Below are 27,581 nucleotides of genomic sequence, written 5' to 3' on the forward strand. Positions count from 1 at the left end.
TCCTCTCACCACCCCTGCTTCTCTGGCCTGTACCCCAGTTCTGTATGCACAAATAATCTTTTAAAAAAAAAAAAAAGAGCACAGAAACACTATCAACAACCTACTCCCTTCCTCCCCAGTCCTCCTCCATGTCTATCTATAGCTGCACATACCTTTACAAATTCCCTCCTAGCTCAGAAGAGAAGATGACCTACTCTGGATCAGTGCTTACCATCCCCTGGGACATTGCTAACCCAAACTCATTCTCCTCACGATTACTTATCCTGCTCTTGCTGCACACATTTCCCCCTTTTAAGACCCTAACTCTAGCAACCCTTTTCCTCCTTCCCTTCCCCATCAGGGCTTGCATCTCTTTCAGTTTTTCATCCACTTCACTGGGATGAGGACATCCAGCATGCATGTAGACTTTTCTCAGTAAGGAATATGTTATACATCTTACTGGGTACATATAAAGGTACATATATACTGTTCATTGCAACAAAAAAATGTTGCAAGTATTTCTAGGAAAGAAAAAAGAAAAAGTATAATGTTTCTCTCATAAGAGGAAGCAAATGCCTTTAATCAAATGATTTAAGCATTTAATTAATCTGGCAGATCTACCCCCACAGGACAAGGATTCTTAATTTGTGATCCCTGCATGTACTCCAGGAGTTTTATAAGCCTTTAGGAGAAAGGATCACTTACCTTTATCAAATTCTTAGTGGGTCGGTCGCCCATAACTGTGAAACAGGGCTTCTAGTTTATTTTCACTTTAAGACCTTCTAAGTCCATTTTCTGAGTCATAAGCCAAAAATTTTTTTCTATAAAGCTTAAATATTCCTACCGTTACAAAATATGCTAGTTCTACAAACCTATCCAGTTATATCTGACTATCAATTAATATACTGCTTTCTCATATAAGACTGTCATGAATCAATATCATGTGAGAGTATCCTACCAAAATTTTAGTTCATCAGACTATACAAGGGCCAGACTTTGAAATATAGTGACTTAACGGAGAGCATAAACTTCTGAAGAACATACAAAGGAGAACAAATGAACCTAAACAACTGCACTCATCAGCCTTAAGAGCAATGTGCCTCTTTCCTCCAGAAAACAAACATGAAGGGTTGGACCTCTGTCTCAGCTCCGTAAGTCCCCTCATTCCAGAACGGGCTAGAACCAGAACCAACCCACCATTCTCTTCCTTTAGGCCAGAAGACAAATAAATATATCCTATTTTTAAAACTTTAAAACAAAACAAAACAAAAAACCTTAAAATATTATGTCTATTACAAAGAAACAGGGGTAACAGACTCTCAAATGTCTTCAACTCTGATTTTCACAGTACTGTTTTTTCCTGCTTCTCCTACTTTTCTAGCTATTTCTACTTAACTTCCTTTACTTCCTGACAGGCTCCTCAGTGCTTGTGCTGTCTTTTCAGTTTTCCATCCATTCTACAGCTTCAATAGGCAATGATCCCCAGGTCATATCCTCTTACCTTTTTCTTAACCAGCATTTCCAGTATTTTCAGAACATCTCCAAATAGGTTATCATCTAAGCATTTTCAAATTCTAATTAGTAGTATATTTTTAAGTTCTTATGTATTTGAGTTTCCAAACATTAGTCCATTGTATACATTTTTCTCAAATAGCTGCTCTGGCTAGTCTTAGTGCATACTTACTGACGAACTATCACTGGACTCATTGCTTTTGTCATACTTCTGTTTTTTGCTCTTCTTTTTCTTCTCCTTCTTTGCTTTTTTTGAGTGCTTGTCTTTTTTCTTCTTCTTTTTCACAGAATGTTCCTATATTCATTTTTGAAGAGGTAAAAAAGAAATTTAGTTTTATCTTACTTACACAGGAACTTTCTGGAGAAGAAAAAAGAACTATGTTCCAAAACTAAATCTTTCATGAAATGAGACAAGGAATATAATTAAATAAAATTTTCTAAGGAAGCTTAACAAGCTTCTAGAATATGTGCACTACTAATAAATTATATAGCTGAGAAAACTTATTAGAAAAATATGAGAGAACATTTAGACTTATTTATAAATTCATTTGAAAAACAGATATAATCTAACAAATACATATGTACACAAAAGGATGTATATAAATATGCATGTGTTACATCTACCAATAGCTATAAAAGTTTATGGATTACTAGGTCCTATAAAATATAACAAGAAAATAAGTTTAAGATTGGGGAAGGAGGCCTCCCTACGGGCTCTATGGGTTAGAATGCAGCACTATGAAGCAATCAGCAGCCACTACAGCAAATCACAAGTTCAATCCCCAGCCAGGGAGGTGCCCCACATGGCATAGCAGACCACTCGCTGCTCCCCACAGCAGTGTATTTCACTCAGTTAGCCTGTTCTGGTCCCTGCTCTGTCCCTGGTGAATCTTCTTACCCCTTGCAGCTCTGACCTACACCACAGCTCTTATATGCATCAATAAATAAACCTTTAAAAAATTAAATTGGGGGTCCTCCCTGGTGGCACAGAGGGTTAAAGCACTGCACTGAGAAGCTAAAAAGCCACTTCCGCATGAGTTCAATTCCCGCCTGCCCTGGAGGAGACCACATGGTGTGGCAGACCTCTCCTGGCCCACCCTCTGCTCCCCTCAGCAGTGTACTTCGTTGATCTACCTGTTCTGCTCCCCACTCTGTCTCTGGTGAGCCTCTCACCACCCCTGAGCCTCTGGCCTGTACCCCAGTTCTGTATGTACAAATAAATAAATCTTTAAAAAAAAAATTAAATTGGGAAAGAAAAAAATGGGTTTTATATTAAGTAGATATGTTAGTATTCACCTGTGAGAACTGTTCAATTCGCTCATTCACATCAGGTAGCATCCATGTATCCTCACCCCGAAGTCGTTTAAGTTCTTTACGCCTTTCTTCTTTTTCAAATTTGGCTTTGGCCTAAAACAATGAGAAAAGAAAAACTAAAATTGATCCAGGTGCTTTTCACACAGAGGTAAAACAAAAACTTCTCCCACTTTTATATAAGGTCTCACAAATCAACCCCCATGTGTCCCTTGCTAGGAATTTGCATCTCTTCAACTATAGGGAAGATAAAAATGATAAAAAATAAAAACCCTCTAGTAAACCACTTGGCAGCACTTGTCCCTCAAACTAGCAGTAAGTGCAGGCATGCAATTTTCTGGGGTAAAATAGTTTACTGCATAAGATCCTAAAACAAGAATACCAAAATGACAGTCATGTGTGTGAAAGGACCCGGCAAAGAAAGGAAAAACCCTCTCCTTCCATTACCAATCACTTTCAACCTTGAAATGAAGGACTAGGATCCCTAGCTCATCCACCTGAATTTACTCAAAATAGCAAGAGAATTTATAATCTGGGCAAAGTCAGGGGAACCAAAAGCAAGTCTGTAGAAGCAGAGGGAAAGTTAACTTTTAATAAGATTTTAGGAGGACACTGGAAAGGGTGATTTTTGAATGAAAGTTCATTGACCTAAAGGGTACAGAGTTTCTGTACAAATGGTGGATTGCTGGGCAAGGAGGCTTGATAATGTGCCTAGGCTTTTTGTAAGCTGCAATGGGGCAGATGTATGAGATCCTTCTTTTCATAATTTTCTGATTATATTCTGAATCAGATTTCCTTTATTCAACTTCATATCACATTCCTTTATTCAACTTCATATCACATAACTAAAGTGAAATGATCATATTGTTGCTAGTTTTATTAACCCTTCAATAACAGTAATATAAAGTGAGTTGTCTCCAAAAGGCCATCCTTTCATTTTGTCCCCAAACTCCAAAGGTTTCGACCTATTCAAACTCTATGCGTTCTTCTACTGTAAATTTATCACGGCTTACAAGCCCTAACCCATCCCAAAACTGTCTTAAATATCAAAAAAGACAAGGATAAAGAACACTTACTAAACATCTATGTTACTTTAGCTGTAATTAGGAGAGAATGCCAAACCTAATCACCCATTCTTGCTCCTTTAAAGGATGGTTATAGTCATTCCTTCTCCCTCTCTCCTTCACTGTCTCCTCATCTGTATTTAAACTTGTTTAAAGCTCTTCCAAGTTAAAACAAATAAAACACGTTCCCTTACTTGTACCCTATGTTGCTCTCCAACTAAAGCTTTTCCCTTCATTGCCATGCTTCTTTCATCTTGTCAGATAATTCAATACACTTTACTTCCAGCCATGGCGGTAAGTTACCGCCAAGCACACCAATCTGAAGGAGAAATACAGTGTTTCTCAATCTTTTTCGAGAAGTTAAATTGTCTGGGTCTCTGTGACAACCCTTGTTTTGGATCAGTAGTGGTTTATAATAAGCTTGGAACCAATGCCAATAGTAAGACAGGAAAATTAAACAGTCAAACAGGTCACTTTCAAGCAGCCTACGTGTGTTCCGGAAACCTTTGTTTCAGACACAACAGAAACGAAAAAAGAGGCTGTGAAATACGCTGGGTGATAGAAAGATCAAAACTGGATTTTTAAAAGTTAACTCAGAAGAAAGAAACAGGATTTCCTCGACAAAAAATGAGCGGCAAGCGGGAGTATCTGGAAGACGGGTGATACCATACTGTGCACACAACTTAATTAAGGTGAGCTACTGCGGTGGTGAAGGGCGGGGTGGGCGGGAGGACAGCCAGAGGCCCACCTTCCAGAAACCCTCCGCTTTCGCAATTCTAAAAAGCTCCAAAATCCCAAAACGGAGGTACCTGGCATAGCACCTCCGCCCTGGCAATCCGGGTCTGTTCTTTACGCTCTTCGATACTCCTTGCACTTTCAAATCTACCACTGGCAGCCGCCATAGTTGTTGTCGTCGTAAAGCACGAAGCCGTCGCAAAGCCCTCGTTTACGACGGTCGTGACTGAATAAACAAACCAGGACTTCCGACTACGAAAAGGAAGGCACCGCTTCCCTAGGGGCGCATGCGCATATCCGGGCCTCACAGGGCAGTGTCAGTCTGTGGTCACCTAGCTGTCTGTAGTTTTAGAATTACCCTGCGCGGGATTGATGTATATTTGCCTGACGAACTTTGCATGGTAGTACGCCCTTTCTTCTAGCTCCTCATTTTATCACCGAAGGAAATTAGATGTTCACAGACGTTAAATTTATAACTCAAACTTTCCCACCAAAATACCTTTTTCGCCAGTTTTCCTGCCCGGGAGGAGCAGGTTGGAGGGAGCTGGGCAGAAGAGCAATGCTAGCTAGCAGCAAGGACAATATTTAAAGATTTCTGTGTTTTGCTTTGGTGCCTTTCATTTTAAATATGTGAAAAAGTGATGTGAATCTTGCATTGTACTTCGTGATTTATATACCTGCTTGTTCAAATTGTTCGATTTTACAAATTTTCCTATTATTTACTCGTTTTTATCCAGCCCAGCAATTTTCATTACAGTGCGCAATTACACCTTTCTGCGATTTTACTGTTAAGATTGTGTCTCCCAAATGTAAAATTTCTGAGTTCCATGAAGAAAGATATTCTACAATATTTATCAAGTGCCTGAGAATACAAACCGCATAACTTACATTATATTGTGAAAATAAAGAAAACTGGAGGAGAGTTATAAAGTAGGTGCTAAAAACATTAAAAATATTTAACATAAATGAAGATAAGGTAAATGTGCTTTCTTTTCAAAAAAGAAAATAGAAGCGTATTTCCAAGAAACTTTCCCAGCAGTTCCTAGGTTAAGGAAACCTTAACCATGAGAATGTAGTGCTTATTTTAATATAAAAATAGAATTGTATTATTGTTATGGGAAATTGAATTTTAGTTTATAGCAATTACTAATAATGAAGTTCAGCAATTACAACTAATGCCTATTTAGCACATTTTCATATTTGGGAAAAACACCTAGTTTCCTAAAATATGACTATATAAAATAAAATGACAATTGTCAACAAGTGATTTTGTAGCTTTTGGCAAACAAATTCTAAATTTTATATGGGAAGAAAAAAAGCCTTGAATAGAAATCACAATACTGAAGAACAAAGCTGGAAGCTCCATTCAAATAATTTCATGACCTACTATAAAGCTAGCATAATCAACATGATATTAATAACAGACTAGACATGAATCAATGGAAAAGAATAAGAGTCCAGAGTATAACCCACAGAAATTCAGTCAATGATCATTAAAAAAAGGAACAAAAGCAATTTAATGAAAAAAGGTAGACTTTTCAATAAATGTTAATGAACAATTCACAATTATATGCAAAACTGAGCCGAGATGTTTCTCAAAAGGTAGACCTTTCAAAAACAATTAACTGAAGATAAATCCTAGACCTAAATTTAAAGTGCAAAAGTATACAATTTCTAGAAAAAATAAGGGAGAAAAAAATCTATGTGATCTTGAACTTGGTGATATAATACCAAAAGCCCAATCAATGAGATTAAAACAGTAATAAGTTAGGGTTTACTAAATCTAAAACTTGTGCTCTGTGAAGGACTGTTAAAAGAATATCTTCACCCAGAAAGACTAACATCCACCATAACATGTATGTTTTAAAACTCAAAAATAATAAACTTATCTGAAAGACACTTCACCAAAGAGAATATAAAGATGGCAAATAAATATATTAAAAGATGCCCAATATTTGTTTTTGGGAGGTTGTAAAATAAAGCAAGCTAGTCTAGAAACAAACCTGTTTGCTTTCTCAGATGAAGGGACCTGGCAGGGAGGACACAACAGTAGCAAAGAGCGCACAGTGTGGGCAGACACTAGTTTCTAACACCAACTTGTTTGTTTCTGTTGTGTCTCCAACATGTAACAAGGTGGCTGGCACATGGGAACTCAACAAGCTTAGAGAAGGGATACATTTTGTAAAAGATATATTAATCTTACAAGAGTTAAAAACACTGTTCAAACCTCATTTGAAATTTATGCTAATTGTTATAGGAAGTCAAAAGATGTTCATTTTATGGCATCTCTCATAAACAATTTTTGGCCCTCCCTGGTGGCACAGCAGATTAAAGCACAGCACTAGGAAGCTAAAGCCACTTCAGCATGAGTTCAATCCCCGCCTGCCCTAGAAGTGATCCACATGGTGGGCAGACCTCTCCTGACCCATCTGCTGCTCCCCTCAGCAGTATATTTCAGTAGATCTGTCTGTTCTGATCCCCACTCTGTCTCTGGTGAATCCTCAAATTGCCCCTGCACCTCTGGCCTGTACCCCAGTTCTGTATGCACAAATAAATAAATCTTTTAAAAAAATAAAAACATATTCTACAGGTTGGCTAGCCTGCTGGATCATAGGATTTGTTTGAAAACACTTAACCAGTATACAGACTGGTTTTTGTGATGGTTAAATTACATCATCAGAGTAAAAACACAGTGAAGATTATTCTTGAAAATCCTTTGTGTTGCCCATAAAACACAGGCACATGGTCTGGAGAAAATAACCATTATAATAACATATACATATTGATATATGGACCAGTATAGGCAGTTTCACCAGTGTGTGCAGGTTTTTGAAGTTAAAGCATATATTGTAGGTAGTATAAATAATCACAGGCCTACTTTTCCCAGTGCTATCTAATTTTATATTTGCTTTCCAGGTGAAGTTATCAACAACACCCCTATTTACTATTGAAAGTGTCCCAGTTTAATTGATTAGCATAGGCCATGCTACCTACCATTAAACCCTCCTTACTTCTTTTTGGACATAAGGTTACCACCTATTGATGGCAGAGTTCACAGAAACAGTGTAGGCCTTTTCTAACAATACACAGGTGGTCTTTGTCTTCCCAGCTAGTATTATGACAATTTTAAGGTATCAGCAAGGTATTAAATGCACAGGTTCTAAAGCCAGGCTTCCTGGCTTAAATACTAACTCTGCCATCAACTAGCTGTGTTGGTTTACATAATCACCTCATGCCTGCTCCCCTCAGTAGTGTATTTCAGTAGGTCTGCATTCTGCTCCCCACTCTGTCTCTGGTGAATCCTCTCAACTCCCTACTAACCCCCACACACACCTCTGGCCTACCCCCCAGTTCTTCTACATAAAATTTTTAAAAAGAACAAATTTTTAAGCCCTAGAACAATACTCAAACCTACAAGTGTTCAGTATATGAAAATACCATTATTTTTGGGCTCTCTGAGGCCTTATCACATGCTTTCAATTACCAGACACCACACTAAAGCATTTCATAAACCTCTAATCTTTATAGCATGGATCCTTACTAGATTCATACATTCACCTCTACAAGCCATATAGGTAGCTAAAAAAACATTTCCCAGTTTTCATCCACAACATGCATGGATTTTGGAGATTCAACTTATGCTTGGAGATCATGTTGTTTCTTAATCACCTTCACCTCACTTGGCCCATGTTAATGAAGTGCTAAAGTGTTTAATTTTAATGGATATATTTTTTTCTTAATTTATAATTGATTTTTAAGGTTAGTGATGTCACCAGGATCAACTGTTCCATTGTTACCACCCTAGAATCGTTCTGAACTTATCATGTCTCCCTCAAGCTGACATATCCTGACTACTAGGAATGCTAGAGATCAGCCACCTGACAAGTCTGAACTATATAAACCAAAGTCTAACTTGACAGGATCCCTGCATGAAGGATATAGATACCCACCCTTTCACTCAGCATCTGGAGTTCTTGGGGGATGAATCTAACACCAAGGACATTTTCCTGTCACATCATCACTATATGTGGTCCATGACTATTCCCCAGTTGCTGGTTTTCCATCTGCTGGGGTAATATGGGGGCTGGATTATAAAACTAAGTCTTAGCTCAGTCAGAGAGGGCCTCTGGGCCAGAGGGTCCTTACTTTCCAGCCTCTTTCTTGGAACTGGTCTTTGTTTTTGTTGCCACCTATACTATTATTGAAGGAACTCCCAACTAAATGATTCTGGTCCCTACTAAGAGTCCCTATAGTCTAAACTGAAATCAGAGTAGAATTGGTGAAATGTCCTTGATCTTGGTGGCTTAAATTTTATTTCTTCATAGAAGGGGCTGAATCTCCTGCTCTTACTAGTTTCCCCAGCTCCTTCTTGCATTCACTTGTGCTCCCCACTGAAGCAGAAAAACTGTTGCACTGTGCACTAGGGTGAGGGGTCAGGACACCTACCCTCTTTTTGGGTTTAAGACTTCCACTGTTTTTCAGGTGAGGTTTTTTACTAGTTTGGGACCATGCCTACAGTCAGCAGATGTTTAGTCTTTTAAGTGAGGAAGGCAGGGGAAAATTAACTATGAATTTTTATCTTCTCATGCATAATGTTCATTTGTCTTAAGTACCAATAAACTCAATTATCCATATGTAATATGGACGGGAATAATGATATATTCCTATACAGCATTGTCCTAAATCACATATGACTATCACAATTATTTTCCCTAGCAATAGATTTACTTTGCTAGTAATGCTGGGCTTGTAATTTTATTAAAATGAGTCTGCTTTCCCTGAGCACTTGCCTTATAATCACAAAAGGAGACTTCACAAAAGCCTGTTCAATGGCTGGAGCCAGTGAGACTTGGCTTAAATATTTAGATTAGAAGCTTGCTATAGAAAAGGTCTGTGTCTATTAAAGAATCAGTCATTGTGACTGCTTTAGACATCGTGTAACAAGATCATATGGTGGGATTAGAGGGGAAAGGAGTGTGATTTAGAGTGAGGCATTGAAAATGCAGAGAGCTCTGGCTGCCAAACAATAAGAGAACCACCTAGGCTGACAAGAAAGATGAGAGCATATTCTGTGACAACTTGTGATGTTTGAAGTTAGAGACCAAGGTTGCTTGTGTTATGCGGAAAATAGCTGTATATTAGGACTGTAAGGAAAGGAGAAGGAGGCAACAAAGAGGGCAAAGGAGGAGACTCACATTTATGAGTGTGTTCTCTATGCCAGGAGCTCTGCTAAGCAATTATTTGCATTGTGCTCCTTCATCCTTGCAACAATCCTCCAAAGAAGGTGCTCCCATTCTCCTCAATATACAGGTGGGCATTAAAGATATTTAAACTCAATAAGAATCCAAAATAACCTGACTTCTGTAACAATTCTATTGCTCACTATTTATTTTCCACTTTTCTTCATTCTAGAAAAGGTTGTAATGTGAAGTCTGACTTTAATAGAACATGAAAGAAAACAGGCATTTCTTGCAATGAAAACATGATTTGGATACAAAAATAGAAGCTGTGGGTAGATAGGGAACATATATTTTCTTTTTTTATAAAGATTTATTTATTTATGCATACAGAACTGGGGTACAGTCCAGAGGTGCAGGGGATGTGAGAGGATTCACCAGTGGGAGCGGGGAGCAGAACAGGCCAGCTGATGAAGTACACTGCTGAGGGGAGCAGTGGGCAGGTCAGGAGAGGTATGCCTCACCTTGTGGATCATCACCTCCCCGTGGGGATCAAATTCATGCTAAAGTGGCTTTAGCTTTTTAGTGCTGTGCTTTTACTCGCTGCACCACCAGGGAGGGCCACATACATATATATTTATCCCCAGTTTAGTTCAGTTGTGATCACTTACAACAACAGGTCAGAGCAGATTATATATATTTTTAGTAGTGTCCCTGCTGGAAGCTGCCTTGAACTACCACTGAAGAAAAACCATGTGATAGAAAAGGAACAGTTGTTGAGAACCTAGCAAAGAAAAAAGCTAAGAACAAGCACTAGCCATCCTCCAAGAGGAAAAGGCAGTAAAGACTTGGACATGGCAGTTACCAGACATCAGATAGAAACTGTTGATGTTTTGTCAATTCTTATCATGGTATAAGAAAATTGTCCCTCAGAACTTTTCCTTTCTCTGCTATGACTTCCAGGTTACTACATGGCATAATGTAGGGGACGCCATTTCCATTTTATTCTATGGGTCCTATAGCTTCTTTTGAGGACAAACAACACTCCCTAGTAAGAACCTTAATTCTGACAAGGAGCACCTTCCACAACAAGAATATTTACAGTTGTTATCAGCTGAAGTCCAGTCTCTGGAAAGAACAGCCTCCCATTACATGGGAACAAAAAGGACCTATCGGGTTCTTCTGACTTTATTACTAAGACTCAGCCCTGTTCCTCATCTACTTCAGTCTCCTTGTCAAAATTGAGTTTATGGACCTGCACACCTGAGGCTCAAACCCAGAATATGAAAATCACTGCCCATACCGCCCCCCCCCCAGCCCAAGTAGGATACCTGTTTGAGACTCTTCTCACTGCTCCCTAACTGCGATGACTTTTCTAACTCCTGACTTTATATTAGGTTTTATAAAGAGAGAGCAGATAATTAAATAGATAGCTCACCAAGTAAACATGGTTTATCCCCAGTAGTCTTGTAATATAAACAGCTCCCCAAGGGACAGAACATCAGGTGTCCCTATAGAGTCACATAACACAAGGGGACAAGGGGTATTACAAAGCAGTTTTGTTTTTTGGGTTTTTTTTTTTTTACTAATTAAATATGTGTCTTATATCATTGTAATCTCCACAGTCTCTTGCCACCACATCACCCATGAACTGTGTTCATCCCTCCCATATATTTCCCACTCCCACCCTCCCCCTCACTTGCTGCATACCTCAGATCTATGGTCAGCTTTTAAGCATAAGCTTGAATGCTGACATTCCCATGTGGATATTGCTTATTTTCTGAAACTAGCTTATTTTTCATCATGACCTGTCTTTTTAAAGGGAAATGCAATGGTCTGTATTATTTTTACTTTATCTAATGTTTTTGTGGTACAGTTTCCCACAGGTTATAAAAGCTGTACAATTCACAGTGTATGTCCAGAACATGATTAGGATGAATTTAATAAAAATAACCCTATGTGGTGCAAGAGTTTAAAGCACAGCACTATGAAGCTATCCATAGCTACTGCAGCATGAGTTCAATCCCCAGCTAGGGAAGTGACCCACATGGCACAACAGACCTCTCCTGTCTCACCTGCTCCCCTCAATAGTGTATTTCAGTCACTCTGCCTCTCTGGTCCCCACTCTGTCTCTGGTGAATCCTATTACACACACACACTGCACCTATGGCCTCTACCCCAGTTCTTGTATGCATAAATAAATAAATCTTGGGGGGAAAAAAGAGGAATCCTATTCACCATTAAGGCATGCTGCTCTGGAAACCCTGTCCTATTTGCTAGGAAACAGCACACTTACCCTTCAAAATGCTTCAGCTCACAATGTGTGGTCATAATACCAGTTGACAGCTTATGTTGCACTGATATCTGATGGCTCCATGAACAAGGTTACCATACTGGAAGGGCAGATCTAGGAGAAAGAAGGGTTTAGGAGGCTGCCAAGAACTAATGAAAAATCCTCTCCCTGCTCCCCAAACACTAAGTATTGAAGATTCATGATAATATCGCTCATGTTGATCAGAACCATGAGTTGGCAATTGTATGCAGTAACTTTCTGTCATTCAGTGGACTGTAGAGAAACTGTTTTCTTCTCCACCTGACCCCAACTGCCCAAGGCCCAAATATGTTGATAATACGTGAATGCTGCTTCATAAACAAAATCTTGGCTGAAATAAAACAAGTCTTCTAAATTGGGTTATATTTATGGATCGGGATTATTGACAGTTATGGCTAGACTCTATTAATACAATACAAAAGTATCAAGCAAAATTACTTTTTAGCATATATCAAAGTTTTACTCAACCCATGAGTAACAAACCACTAATAAGATAGTAATTAGGACAAGCTCACAGATGCAAGAGGATAAACAGCCCATCTTCAAGTTCTGTTAGGAAAGCAATACTGAAACAAGATCACTGAGACTGATATATAACTAGAATTAGAATTAAATGTGCATTTGGAGGCCTTCTAATGGACCTGACAGGTGGAAGGGAGCTCCAAGCCCCTTTAGAGACTCTGTCAGAAGTGGCTGTGAAGAAGGCCTTCAGAAAAATCCATGCCTGTGAAAAAATGGGATTGACCACCTCTCCACCTCTGTTGCTGACCAGAAAGCAATTATAGAAGTATCTGAGTACATGAATACCGAGTGTAGAATAAAGCATAACTGCAGGTGTCTTCCTGGATATGTACATAAAAACAATCTGTCAGAACAGCCAGGAAAGTTTAATGCTTCAAAAATTTTGAAAGAAAGCCAGAAGCTCTTGACAAATGTAATGTGTTGTTTGATGATGGTGCTGTTTGACATAAGATGATTATCCCCTTCCTTCCTAAGGTATACATAATCTCACCCAAACGTGTGACTGACAAAGCCGTTCCCTCAGAGGCAAATCTGTCAGATGGCTTCCAGATTTGAATCCTCACTTCAATTACCTAATAAACTCTAATTATCATTACTAGATAATTATCACTATGACTGGGATCTTTATTTCAGTCAAGGTTATCCCTGTCAAGGTTAGGGTTATCTTCTCCACCTGGCCCCAGAGGGAAGAGGAGACAGAGGGGGGGGGAGGAGGTAGGGAAGCACATCAAGCTCAGGAGTAGTTGACACTGGTTCATCTTGCACTTCTTCTCCCCCCTCCACCCCCCAACCCCCCACCCCCACCCCAGCCAATGTCTCCTTCAAACATCTTGGTTTCTCCCAAGGAGTCTAATGGTCTCTTTTGCTCTTGTTTTCACCCATTCAAACAATTGCTAAATCTTCTCTTCTAGGGTTTCCACAACCATCCCATCCCCTTCCTTTCTACCGCTACCCAGCCACTTCCATTTCTCATCATTTCCTTATCAAAGTCAGTTACACAAGCCAAACTTGTCTACACTAAGATTCAGAAAAACTTCTCCAATACCTTTTCTCTTCACTGTGATAAATTGTTCACTGAACACCACAAAGACACATGGACTCTTAAGTGTCATGAATACCCAGCCCCTTCAAGAAAAGCTTGGTAAGAAAATTTAATTTTCACATGTATGCACAATTATTTTCTGAAGTATTATCCACACAACATTTTGAAAGTACCTGAAAGTATTAAAAGGCTAATAGTTTTTAATCTACTGAAAGGATGAAAGAGAGAGGAAGAAAAATCAACCACAAGATTTCTGAGTGTTACCTAAGCCCCTTTTTTTTTAAGTTGAGAGGCTACAGATCAATTACAATGCAAAGGGACCAAAACTAAGTTTTTAGAGTTTGTGACCTTCAATCTAGTGGTCAAACACTACAGTGCTTTGAAGCTGTACATCTCCCTTCAAAAAAACAAATTCTTTTTAATCTTATTTTCAATAGAAGTATCTGTTTTGTTTTGTTTTTTTTTTTTGCATCATTTACCAACCATGCTGCTAGCTTCTAACTGGCCTCCTTATATTCTGTTTTTCCCACCCTTCTTCACCCCACCCATTCTGCATACCTCTGCCAGATTAATCTCTGAATTGCTGTTTTCATTAAATATCTCTGCAGCTATGAAAACTATTGGTACTCTGCTATTATATAAGCTCTACTTTCCTGAATAGTCTCAAAAGCATTCCCACAATAAACTAAGCTAGAGGAGAAAACATTAAGAAAGTCACAAGGAAATGCATTAAAGTACTGACTGTATTTATCTGTACCATAATTTCACGCCATGTGTTTAACAAGAAAATCATCATATAGGCAGGCCTATGCAGTTCAAACTTGTGTTGTCCAAGGGCCTGGAGTAATTAAATATTTTGAACTACCAAAAAAAAAAAAGAGCAGAAGAAAGTAATCTAAGAAAAAATAAATTGAGTTGGAAATGTTTTTGGGTGGTTCATTGAGCTGCCTACCAGGTACCAGGGGATGTGTTAATTTGCTAAAGCAATTAAATAGCATCTGAAACAGCAGCTGCAATTGCAGTCACCATCTGGTTAAGTTTACAATAACCCACTGTCGCTCCCCAAGGCCCATCTGTTTCTGTAGCCAAAACAGTGAGTTGAACAGGGAGAGAGGGTAGGAATCTCTACCCTCTAGAACTCCTGCAAGACCTTGCTGTGGCGCTACTCACTGCAATCCCTTTGGGACTGCAATGCTGCTTTTGGTTACTGCTTCCTCGGGGAGACAGTTCCAGTGCTCCCTCATTCCACAGGGCAGGGGCCAAGGCAGAGATTCTGACAACTGCTGAGCATCTTTAGTCTTGTGTTTCATTCTGGAGCTGTAGGAATAGCAGAAGGCCTGCTCTGGAGATGTACAAGGCCCACTGTAAGACCGATCTGACCTAAAACCCCACTGGTCACCTGACCTCCTGGAGTCCCTGACCTGCCTGTTGGATTACATGCATTTTAGTTCTCCTGTAATTAATGTCAGGTCAGAGCCAGAGTCCAGTAATCCTCAATGATCTGATCATTTCCTTTTCTAGTGCTCAGTCACTAGAGGAGCCAAATGTTGCATAGCTTTGAGGAGCCAAATGTTTCTGGGAGGTAGAGTCACAGTAAAAATTTATTGCAGTCCCAGGGTGGTTCCTCAAGGGGATCCAGCCTCCCTGTCATTCAAGAGACCCTTCGTATATATACTGGCTGATGTCTGGGAGTTAATTGAGGAGCCGTTACTCTTTGTTTTGGTGACTCAAGTTATACTTTTCTGCCTATTAAGCAACCAAGAATTAGATTCTCGTCTGCTTGTCTTGCAGGGACACCATGACTAGCTAGCCAACATCACTGGCAGCTTTGTTGACTCTGCTGTCCACCAACCCACCCTACCCTTGGTGGTTAAGCTTAGTCACTAAGTCCCTGACACCCAGGAAACCAGCTATCCCCACTGTGTTTGGGATCCAAGTTAGTTGACAGCAGTTTCCACTGTATCTTCTGAGAAGAGTACTACAGCATCAAGGATGTTTCACATCCTGGCAGATGTGCAAAGTACAAAGAGGCACCTGCTGCCAGCCCTCCTCCTGATGATGTCACTGCTTCATACAGCCCAGAAACCTTGCTGGCTGCCACTTAAAACCAAGATACTCCCTTTTGTTCTACCTGTTATGAAGAAATGGCTCTTCACTCCATGCATGTCTTGGTCAGAAGATGCTGTGAATCATGTCTTTGCTATGAGAAAGAACTCTGGTGCTGAGGCTACAAGTATATACAGTGTAGGATCATTAGGACACTGGTTTAGAGGTGTTCCAGAGCAAACGTAAAATCCTTAACTGTCTGCAGCCAACATCCATTGCTACTCTAGTTAGTGTAGGCCAAGTTTCTTTCAGGAAACCTCCCTATTCTTAATCCCATAGTTTGTTCAGAACTGGTACTACCTGAAGATACGCAGGAGGGTCCTGATATCCAAATCAATCAAAATACCATTCTGCTAGATGCAGAGAATTGCACAAAACCCAAACTCAAGCCAGTCACCCTCTATTTTCTTGGTAAACAGATCAGTGATAATCCTGTGCCACCAAGCTTATGACTGGACCTTCCAGGAAGCAGTGTCAACATGTGAAATGGGTTGTTTTTAATTGGTGTGTTCCCACTGGTCTTCCTGGAAGTCTAGAGTTTTCATTAATATTACTCTATTAACAAGGAGCCCAGCTTTTTTAGGACAAAAGGAGTATTCAACAAAAAGGAGCTTTTTACAGGAAAATCTTCAGTATCTGAATAAATACTTGCCTTTCCTACCCCTGTACTCATTACAAATTAAAGAAGAAATCACAAAGATTTTTAGTTTTCTCTTAGTTGTTCCCCCATATAGGGTGTAAATATGTATCCCAAAGCCTGGGTCAAGGGTCAGGCCAAACGATCACCATCTAGACATAGTATCTCTGGCCACACCTTTGGACTCTGCATATTGCACAATCCGACAGCTCCTTTATATCCTAATCTGCCAGTGCCGCTCGTTCTATAACTTTGGGGCTAACTTTGGGTATCACAAGCATAAACAAGAGAATGTCACTAAACTTTTTATAGGCAAAGACCATGGACCTTCTCCCAAGGAAGAGGTAGATACATGCCCCTGCCCACAAGGTTTTGCACACAATTTTAGGTCACTCGCAAGCCTGAACCATAAGAAAAGTATACCTTCCTTGATTCTACATAGCTCTCTGAGCTTCTCACATTGATTCTTTAAGACAAACTTTAAAGGCTTTTATTTCCTTAAGTGCCCTGTTCCCCCTCCCCCGCCCCCAAAACTCAAAAACCAGAGTGGACATTCTTTGGAATGCATTAGTGGCGTATTCACCAGTTCGTATTTAATAATACCAATTGCATTTGCAAAAGTGAAGATAAGACTGCACTGAGAGAATATCTGTATGGCTTCTCTTACACACTTTTTTTTGGGGGTGGGGTGGGGAGGAGGCCTTATAAAAAGAGCCACAATAGGAAATAGTGCAACAATAAAGCTCTTGCTTATAAAAAGGATATATGAAGATTATGTTTGGATACCCTGCCTTCCCTGGAGGAGCACTTTCTCTATAGTGTTTTTTTTTTTGTTTTGTTTTGTTTTGTTTTTAAAGATTTATTTATTTACTCATACAGAACTGGGCAGAGATTTGGAGGGTGAGAGGATTCACCAGAGACAGAGCGGGGAGCAGAACAGGCAGATCGACGAAGTACACTGCTGAGGGGAGCAGCGGGTGGGTAGGAGAGGTCTGCCTCGCCATGTGGTCACCTCCGAGGCAGGCAGGGGTCGAACTCAAGTGTAAGTGGCTTTAGCTTCTTAATGCTGTGCTTTAACCCGCTGCGCCACCAGGGAGGGCCTTCTCTATAGTGTTTTAATAAAAATAAAGTACCATCAATCACCTACCTTTCCCCTGCTTCCAATGATCTGGAATCCTTTCTTGTATGTGCTTGTCCTGGATGAATTGATGATCATAATCTTGCTCTGCATTCTATTTCTGTTTTCACACACTACTGAACATCTAGCTTCTCAGCAGCACAAGCTCAAGGGATCAGTTAGGTTTCCTTGCAGCTATTTTCACAGGAAGATTTATTCAGGGCAGTACTGTGGTGGAGGGGAAGCAACAGCCAACAAAAATTGCAAGGTTCCTGAGAACTGATCTCAAAGCCTTTGAATATCCTGCCTGTTAAGTATCCAGGAGACCTGGGTCAAGGTTATCAGCCTGACCTCCAGAGGGGTGAGAGCTCAAAGGTCACCAGCATGGCTATGTCACTTAGCCCTCATAAGAACACTGAACATAGGGGTAAGGTGAGCTACCCTCGCACCCTCTGTGTGTTGTTATACATACACATTGCTGAGCATGTTCCATCCATATTCCACTGGAAGGACAACAGAAAGCACCACACACGGGCTTCCGCACTCTGCACCATGCACCTCTTTCCTTGGCAGATGCTCACCAGTATCCTTCAGCTGTAATAAGCTATGTCCATGAGTGAGTTCTAACAAGTTCTTCTAGCAAGTTCTTGGAAACCCCTGAATTTGTAGATGGCATTGAAAGAAGGTGTTGTAAGACACCCAAAACTCTAGCTGATGTCAGAAGTGATCTTAGAGAAATCATCAGAAATCATATGACATTGTTTTGTGTATGATTCTTTTACGAGGCACTCTATTTCTAAATTCCTTCATCATCTATAAGTATACTTTAATTACAGTTATCACTTTTGTTGTAACCTATTATAAAATTTGACAATAATTTTACTACCTCTACTTTTGATGAGCATTTGGATTTTTTCCACTTTTGCACTATTACTATTGACCAGCCTAAAAGGAAAAATATAGAACAATCCACAATCATATGGGAAATTTTGACACCCACAGCTGATAAGAACTAGATTTTTTTAAAAATCTGAACATTTTTATTATATAATTAACAAATTAGATTTCACATCAGTTAATACCTAAAAATCCTGTAGTCCTTCTTTGAGAATAATAATAATAATAAACATTTTCCAAACATATACTATATTCTTACATTTTCTAACAGCTCTATGAATATTATTTCAGCTCATCTTCATAACAGCTTTTCCAATTTTACTGATCAGAACACCGAAGAATAGAAAAGGAGGTTGTGGGGGCGGGGAACGGCAGGCCTAGAATTCAACTTCAAGAAATCGGATTTCAGAGCCAAGTTCTGAATTCCTAAACTATTCTCAACATCTTCCATTTCCTATTTCTTCTGTGTCCCTTTGGTACTTGCATCTTGCTAGAAAATCATTTGTTACAGTCTAAATTTTATTAACCTGAGTTAAACTTTAAGTTGTAAAGTCCTAGAATTTATATCAAAAATGAAATTAGTTTAAGCTCTATTTTCTTTCTTCTGATATCATAAACCTTATTAAACCATCTGGAGGGAACAATTATAATCCATGACAATTATAATAGCTATATAACAATAGAGCAATTATAATTCTATGACATGGTAACCATTGTCTCATCTAAGACCTATTATGACTCACTACTCCGATGCTTGAAGATAAACATCACTAACATTTAGTAGTAAAATATATAATTGTCTAAGCACCATCACTCACAAAAAGCAATTTTTCCTTTCAGTAGTTTTAAGCACTACCACTATGAAAGCAATACATGCTGAAAGCAAGGAATTTTTTTAAAAAAAGATTTATTTATGCATACAGAACTGGAGTACAGGCCAGAGGTGCAGGGACGGTGAGAGGATTCACCAGAGACAGAGTGGGGAGCAGAACAGACCAACTGACAAAGTACACTGCTGAGGGGAGCAGCGGGCGGGTCAGGAGAGGTCTGTGGCGCCATGTGGCTCACCTTGGAGGCAGGTGGGGATCGCACTCATGCTGAAGTGGCTTTAGCTTCTTAGTGCTGCGTTTAAACCTGCTACACCACCAGGGAGGGCGCCCAAGCAAGGAGTTTTTTAAAAAAGACACAAAACCTTGCCTTCTGCATAATTTGACTATGGTTAACTTTCTACCTTTTCTCCTGGAAACTTGACCTAAGTGGACAACTGACTGGGTAGTAATGGAACAGTTTTAAGTAAAATGTAAAATAGTCCCTGATTATGCCTAGACTGGAACAAACTACGATTGAACTAGAAATACCCAATAATGACTTTGTGGCTTTGTCTGTAAAGGCACAATTAGGTCTGACTGGCAACTTTTGCTATTTAAATAAAAGCATTAAAAGAGCAGACTTGGGTTGCCATTAGCATCTTGATCCACACATTAGGAATACCAGTCAGGTTTCATTCCTGTAAAAATAATATTTTGTTTCCAGATGAAACCCCACTACTGTTTTACTTTTTCCCCTGTAGCATTTATCTAGCAGTTGTAACAATGTATTTGCTTATTATCTATCTTCCCTTCTAAAATGTGAGCACCATGAAGGAAAGAGCTTTGTTCTTTCTTGCTCACTGCTCCATCCCCAACACTTAAAATAGTAACTGGTATCCAGTAGGAGTTTGATGGGTATTTGTTAGCTGAAACTCCCGCTAACTTATGGGCACTACCTGATTGACTAAACTTTGCTGAGCACCTACTTTGTCCAGCCCTGTGCAAGTAATTAGGGCCTCCCGTTTCCTACACTGTCCTTTTTATTCTTGTTACTTTGCTTCTATTCACTTATTTGAATTTTGTCTGATACTTGTTAAGGTGTAAGATATTGACCTGTAAAACATGTGTCCTGCCTTTGTACTGGTTATAAAAACTGATAACTTCATCATCTTAGGCTGTTTCACATCAAATATGAAATGTAATAACTGCTGATAGAGTGGTTGTGGGCTATGATTTTACAGTGCTAACAATCACAGATGAAACGTCAAGACAATTTTCTAGCGACAGGACATTTATTAAAATGATGATTTCACCAAGATTCTCCGTGAGTTCATTTATAATATTTTATAACAAAATTTATCTTCAAAATACTGTACCCACACCCATTTCCTAAATATCTCACAAACTACTTGAATCACTTTTCAAAACAACCATGTTCTTCCCCTTAGGAGAAGCCTACCTTTGAGGATAAAATGAGGTCTGCAGCAGTCATAGACTGGGTATTACCTAATTAATCTCTACTTCCACACTTCTTTCAGGCACTCACCTTGGGTACTTTTCCACAAGTACTTTCTTTTTACTCAAAAGAGAGCTAATTTAGTTGCCTTTAAAAGCAATAAAAAGTGAACATTTCTTCCCTGATGACATGTTCAAAGAATCAGATTTTTTGAAGAATCACACACCAGTTCCCCTGATCATAGAAGCTCTGCAGAATGCTGACGTCACTCAAAGTCTGGCAGGCAGCCTCCAATTCTCCCTCACAAAACACATGGTAATAGCGATGAAACACAGCACCTTGCTCAGGGGGTACCACTGCCCCAGACAGTTCAACAGGTTTATCTTTGCCAGAGTTTTCCTTAAGGTGCCAGGGAACTAGTAAGTCTTGAGAATGAAAAGAAGTCCTGTTAGTGTGAATAGGCAGCCTGGAATTCGTAAGTTTCTTTGAATTGCATCCTTCCATCTGAAAGTCATTCAGGCCGGCAGAACATGCTGAATCCCGCTTGCCCACATCAGGTGTTTGCTCCACAAGTAACTCTTGCATTGATGTGTCATTTTTGTTCTCCTCTTTCTTTCCTTGGCTAAGTCTGCTTTCTCTAAGGTATTTGGACTTCTTTTTATTATATTCTTGTTCCATTGCCCAGACATAAATGAGTGCTTTCCCGCCAGGTCTCAGGAGTCGAACAAGTTCTTGGAGAGCTGCCACTCTGCGCTCCTAGTGAAAAAACATGTTGCCAATATCAACCAGGAGAAGATGCACAGAGGAATCAGGAAAAAATAGCTGTTTTCAATGGAGCTGAACAGCCAGAAAATCCAACAAAATAGGTTATATAAAAATATAAAACAAAAGTGAAAGAAAAAAGAGCAAAGGGGCATTTATTTATTCTTTGATTATGGAATAAAATGCTGAAGAAGTAGATAGAGAAAAGGAAGTTTTTCTCAGAGGGTGAGTTTCTACTTTGCTTTGGATTCAGTTAATGTCATTCGTTGTACTGAAATAGCACGTGGCTCTAGCATAGGGATCTGAAAATTATTGCTAAACTCAGCAAGAAACATTAAACACTGGGGGAAATATGATTTTTTTTTCTTGTAAGAGAAATTTAAAGTATTAAATTCACTTATTTTGAAATTTGGGGCATACCAGCACCAATTAAATACATTTGTTAAAAATAAAATAGGAAAAGAGGGAACACAAACAAGAGATTGACGAAGGTGCTGGAAACGAAAATGAGGGCCAAGAAAGTAAGCTGGAGAAAGAGAAAGAGGCTCATAGGTAAGGAGAGATTGTTCTCTAGGGGCCTGTGGCTGATGGTCTCTCAAAGTATTTTGCAGCTAAAATTCTGTAACTCTGGATTTGAGAAAGGCATTTAAAGATAAATAAGACTCAGCAGGAAGATAAAAAAAAATGCAGCAACTAGTGTGCAGTCCCCCATCAGGCTTCTTGGTTAAGAAAGCACGAGTCCTGTGGAGCCTGTCTCTATTCCACATGCTTTCTCTTTCTCTCTCTCTTCCTTCCTTCCTTCTTTCTTTTTTAATAACATGATAGTTTATTTTCATATCATTTTGTACCTTTTTCCATCTCTCAGTGTAATCCCGTGGGCTTCCCATCACCAAATCACCCGCGTGCCATCACCATGGTCCCGTGTACTCCCCACCCCCACCTGCCCCATTTTTTATCCCATTCCCTACTCCACCCCTGTAAAATGTCTTTGGTATACAGCTGTTCATGATTATTATTATTTTTGCCACTAGTCCTTTATACTCCTGCTATGAGTGAAACCATCAATAATTTTCCTTTTCTTTGTGGTTTATTTCACTAAGCATGCTCCCTTCCAGCTCCATTCATGTTGCTGCAAAAGGCATGTGTTTTTTTGTTTTTGTTTTTGCTGAGTAATATTCCATTGTGTATATGTACCACCTCTTTTTTTTTTTTTTTAAAGATTTATTTATTTATTCATATAGAGCTGGGGTACAGGCCAGAGATGCGGAGGGTGAGAGGATTCACCAGAGAGAGTGGGGAGCAGAACAGGCAGATCTACAAAGTACACTGCTGAGGGGAGCAGTGGGCGGGCCAGGAGAGGTCTGCAGCGCCATGTGGTCTCCTCCGGGGCAGGCGGGAATCAAACTCATGCGGAAGTGGCTTTAGCTTCTCAGTGCTGTGTTTTAACCCACTGCGCCACCAGGGAGGGCCAATGTACCACCTCTTTTTAATCCCGTCATCTACTTTTAGGCATTTGGCTTGATTCTATGTCTTTCTTATTGTAAATAAAGCAGCAATAAACATCCACATCTTAACCACATGGGACAGGGCCATCCCTGGTGGCACAATGGGTTGGTGCTGTCCGCAGCCACTGCAGTACTAGTTCAATTCCTAGCCAGGGTAGTGACCCACATGGTGTGACAGACCTCTCCTGACACACCCACTGCTTCCCTCAGTAGTGTATTTCAGTGAATCCATCTGTTCTGCTCCCCACTCTGTCTCTGATGAATCCTTTCACCCACCACACCTCTGGCCTATACCCCGGTTCTTGTATACATAAATAAATCTTAAAAAAATAAAAAATGGGACAAGTTGCTTGGAAAGAAGAGCTAAAATAGGATTCAAATCAGTAAAATCCATGAACATTTCCTGTTACTTTGGTTACAAATTCTTGGAGAAAGAAAGGTGATACTTACTGCTGTAGCAAAATGATGAATCACAGCAATGGAGATACAGGCATCACAAGACTCACTGCGGATTGGTACTGCCAACGCATCACTGACAAAGGCCTGAAACTGCCTTTCCCTGCAAATATCCACCAAGTTTTGGCTACGATCACAGCCCATCTATAATACAGAAGGAAAGAACTTTATAACATCTTTCTTTACTGTCCTGAGAAATTAAGAGCAATGGGTTTATTCCTTCCCATAAAGTTATTAAATTTCATATTTGATGTGAAGTGGTCTAAGACATTGAAATTACTGGTTTTTATAACCAGTACAAAGACAGAAAACACATGATTTACAGGCCAACATATTAGTATCTTAATTAGTATCTAATTGATCACACTCAGAATCTAGGTCTTTTTGTAACATCACACACTGAAAAGCAGAAATCACCCCATAAACACAAGACAGTAAGTCTTTGGGGGGAAGCTACAAAGAGGATCTAAGGTTTGTCATCACTATAGACATAGAAACTCTATTGTGATAACCCACACAGCAGGAAGATGGCTGAATTTTTTCTTGTTTCTTATACTTTTAACATGTATTACAGTACAGTAGAACACAGTAAAACACTCCAAAGTAAAAACAAATAGTTTATTTCATTTTTTAGAAGCTGTTGAGTCCTACTAAACACCTGCCTATACATATACTAAGAATCAAGTGCTAAATTCAAAATGTGTAAAGTGCTATTTAACTACATGATATATAACCAGCCATCCCCTGAGGATCACACTGGCACAGCCAGCAGCATCATTTCATCGCTCTCACCAAGAGGAGAGACCTAACACGCCCTACATGTGTGCTCGGTTCTGTGCAAGTGTTTGGAGGGGTGAAGGCATATCTTCTCTCTAATTCTGTTGCTGTTTTTAATACACAATTTTACTATTTAGTTCTATGAATACTAAGATGTGTGAGAATATTAAGAGAATGTGAGTATGCACAAACACCCACAATATGTGCATGTGTAAACTGAGGGATGGGAGGAGCTTAAGAAATGATACATTACTAAATGATAATAACTATATCTAGATATTTCTTTTTAGCCGAATCTCCACAAGAGGGGAAAAAAACACAAGTCAATTTCATCAAACACAAGTTACCACCTCGAGTTTTCATTTACTCTTTTGAATGTTGATATACTATTGTAAGCTTTCCCTTGATCCACCTAAGAATAAAAAAAAATGCAAATCCTCAGGTAAATCAGTACTTACTAAGCCAAATAACATTGTCATGCGAATCATACTTAGAATGAATCTGCTCAGTTTCTAGCTGATATTAAACAGTTTTAAAATACCCGTTAATAGATGGCTAGATAATGAAATTGTGGAGTTGAAGGTCAGTGGATACTACTCAATTAAGGAAAAAAGATAAAGCAGTGTTTTGGGGGACAAAACGGATATATCTTGAAGTGATGATGCTAAGTAAAATAAGTCAGAAAGTGAAGGACAATTATCTGATGGTCTCACTCGTTCATGGGATAAACAATAACCAAAGAAAACAAACTGGTAAAGCACAATGAAAGGGACTCTGAACTCTCTCTGGTTGTTACCAGAGAGATGGGAGGTGGGTAGAAGAGTGTAGAGGAGGGAAGGTGAAAGGGTAGTTTCACTGGAGCTCTGGTGGAAGGTGAAGGAAGCATGTGTACCCAGGGAGGTGTGATGTGATTCTCCTGAAAGTATAGCTATGTAGACAAATGGCAAGTCAATAAAGTTACAAAGCAAAACATAGCTTCTACATTCTAGGCTAGAGCTGAATTACTTTTTGAGGTGTAATAAAGGCACCAAGCTGAAAAGAAAGCAGAGCAGTTTCCCTTTGATGTACTTTAAGATGGAAGTATCAAGGACCCACTACTAGCAATGGCATGACGTTCAGTGAATTGCCCTCTTTACCTGTGTAAGATGCTCATGTTCCTTATCACTTTTATTTCCACCCGTATTCTAGGCCACTGCACCAACACTCACAATAGCAGGATGACAATACCACTGAAGTAACATGCATATTATATTTGGGCGCTTGCTGACTTTTGTTACAATAAAATTCAGTGCACAGAATCAGAAGTTTCAAGGACGTCCAATTCTGAAAGATTGCTATACCTTGCTGAAAAGTCAAGAGGAAGAAATCCAACTTGCCTACAAAACAAATTCTCAGAGACAGAACTCAATAGAGAAGGAAAGTTATTATTTGAGAGCCAGAGATAAAACAGAACAAGAAAAGGAGCCAAACAAAACAAGAGAAAATGTACTTCCTGCTAGGCTATTACACTTATTTGCACAAAGTGCTACTTTTTGCCACATGAGAGAATAGGAGCAATTTCAGTCCTGAAGCACAGGGTCTAAAGCAGCCTTCTCACATGCCTGGCTCTGGACTTTAATCTTTCACTTACTGTTTCCCTGAGTCTTCCACGCACTACAATCAAACTGTCAGTTTTGTTTTCTTCCTTTTCTGCTTTTAAATTTCCTTAAGTTTGTATATCAAGGAGAGAACCAAGTGTTTGAAAGTCTCCCTAATAATGATGTGTAATGACAACAACAGGACAGACAATGACTTATTTATAAATACAGATACAATGAAAGACTCATTTAAAGATACAAGTTTCTGGTTGTCGGATAGAGTGCCATTACATAACCACATTTGGTTGGGCTTAAAATGTATACTTAAACTCCTACATAATGTTTTTATATTTTCAATAAAACACTAAACATGCAATTCCGGAAGTACAAGTAAAGTATTCAACCAACCCTCAAAGACGCAAACTAAAACAAGGTTTTGTTTTTCTCTGATTGAAGTATCAAAAATATTTAACCAAAGGGTACTATGGTGGTACCTGTGTGACAAAACATAGATAAATCATGACTAGATGACCAACATAAAGTGTTGGTAACAGTACAAATTTGCTCAACCAATTTGAGGAAGCAATTTTGCAAACCCTAATAAATACAAAAGTATCCACAGTTTTGACCCAATAATTATTCTTCCAAGAGTTTATCCTAAGAAAGTAATGCAAAATATAGAAAAATTTAAATGAGCAAATAAAACTTCCTTTTCTCAAAAACCCACTAAATACATAGCAAAGTCTTTTCATCAACGTGCCTAACCCTTTTAACACTCTATGAAATAGGCATTACTATCATTTCAGAAAAGGAAACTTTATGTCAAAGTAATTTGTCCCAAATCGAACAGTTTAACAGTTAAATGGCAGCAATTCATTAATTTATAATATTTATTTATATACATATTTTACAACATTGTTCATTTTTGTACACTTTTTATTTCTCCTCTTAGGTGTAGTCCATGTAAAATTCCGACCACCAAGTCACCTGTGAATGATCACCCTAGTCCCTTGTGGTTCTTCTTGCCCCATTTTAATCCCTCTCCTTCCCCTGAGGAGTATTTCTAATTTAGAGCTGCCTGCTAGTTTTGTCTTTTATTTTCCTTTTTATCCACTTGGATGGTTTCCCTATGGTCCCCCAATAAATAAAGCTATCTGATACTTTTCTTTTTCCTTCTGGCTTATTTCACTGAGCATGATCCCTTCCAGCTCCACCCATGTTGCAAATGGCAGCAATTTAAACCTGCCACTTATGAGACTTGCCAGTCTCTCATTCCATAAATCCACATTCTTCCTTCTTGTCACATTGTTTCTCAATATACATATTCATTATTAAAGAGGTATTTATAATAGTTCCAAACTGAACACAACCAATTCAACACTTAGAATATCATCAAGTCCAGAAACTATGTAAGAATACATATCAAAATGAAACTATAAGTGATAAGACTATATAAAAAATACTGCACAGCCATATCCTACAATAAGCTGGTTTATTTTGGTATTAGAATAAGCGAATACCCTTTCACCTAGTTTCTAACTTGAGGTTACATTATTGCTATTTCTTAAGAACATACAACTTTTGGGCCCTCCCTGGTGGCACAGCAGGTTAAAGCACTGCACTAAGAAGCTTAAGCCACTTCCGCATGAATTCAATTCCCGCCTGCCCTGAGGAGATCCACATGGCGTGGCAGACCTCTCCTGACCCGCTTGTTCTGCTCCCCACTCTGTTCCTGGTGAGTCCTCTCACCCTCCACATCTCTGGCCTGTACCCCAGTTCTGTATGAATAAATAAATCTTTAAAATATA

At 39.2% G+C, this 27,581-nt stretch overlaps 2 protein-coding genes across 3 annotated transcripts in view; both read right to left on the reverse strand.

The window, feature by feature from the left end:
* Positions 1-4,791, reverse strand: part of CWF19L2 (CWF19-like 2, cell cycle control (S. pombe)) — an 88,398-nt gene extending 83,607 nt beyond the window's left edge. The window contains exons 1-3 of one of the 2 annotated variants that reach the window (XM_004689068.2): positions 4,676-4,791; positions 2,788-2,898; positions 1,664-1,786 (exon numbers count right to left, since the gene is read on the reverse strand). In XM_004689068.2, the coding sequence (XP_004689125.1) occupies positions 1,664-1,786; positions 2,788-2,898; positions 4,676-4,768 (327 nt within the window). In that variant the 5' untranslated portion in view covers positions 4,769-4,791. The remainder of the gene's footprint in view (positions 1-1,663; positions 1,787-2,787; positions 2,899-4,675) is intronic. The other variant, XM_012729930.1, reaches the window with a different exon arrangement.
* Positions 4,792-20,563: 15,772 nt separating this feature from the next.
* ALKBH8 (alkB, alkylation repair homolog 8 (E. coli)) overlaps positions 20,564-27,581 on the reverse strand; it is a 47,508-nt gene continuing 40,490 nt past the window's right edge. The window contains exons 11-12 of the mRNA XM_004689069.2: positions 23,414-23,563; positions 20,564-21,452 (exon numbers count right to left, since the gene is read on the reverse strand). Coding sequence (XP_004689126.1) covers positions 20,898-21,452; positions 23,414-23,563 — 705 coding nt within the window. The 3' untranslated portion in view covers positions 20,564-20,897. The remainder of the gene's footprint in view (positions 21,453-23,413; positions 23,564-27,581) is intronic.

This window comes from Condylura cristata, unplaced genomic scaffold (genome assembly GCF_000260355.1).
Source record: "Condylura cristata isolate star-nosed mole 26May11 unplaced genomic scaffold, ConCri1.0 scaffold00025, whole genome shotgun sequence".
NCBI lineage: Eukaryota > Metazoa > Chordata > Mammalia > Eulipotyphla > Talpidae > Condylura > Condylura cristata.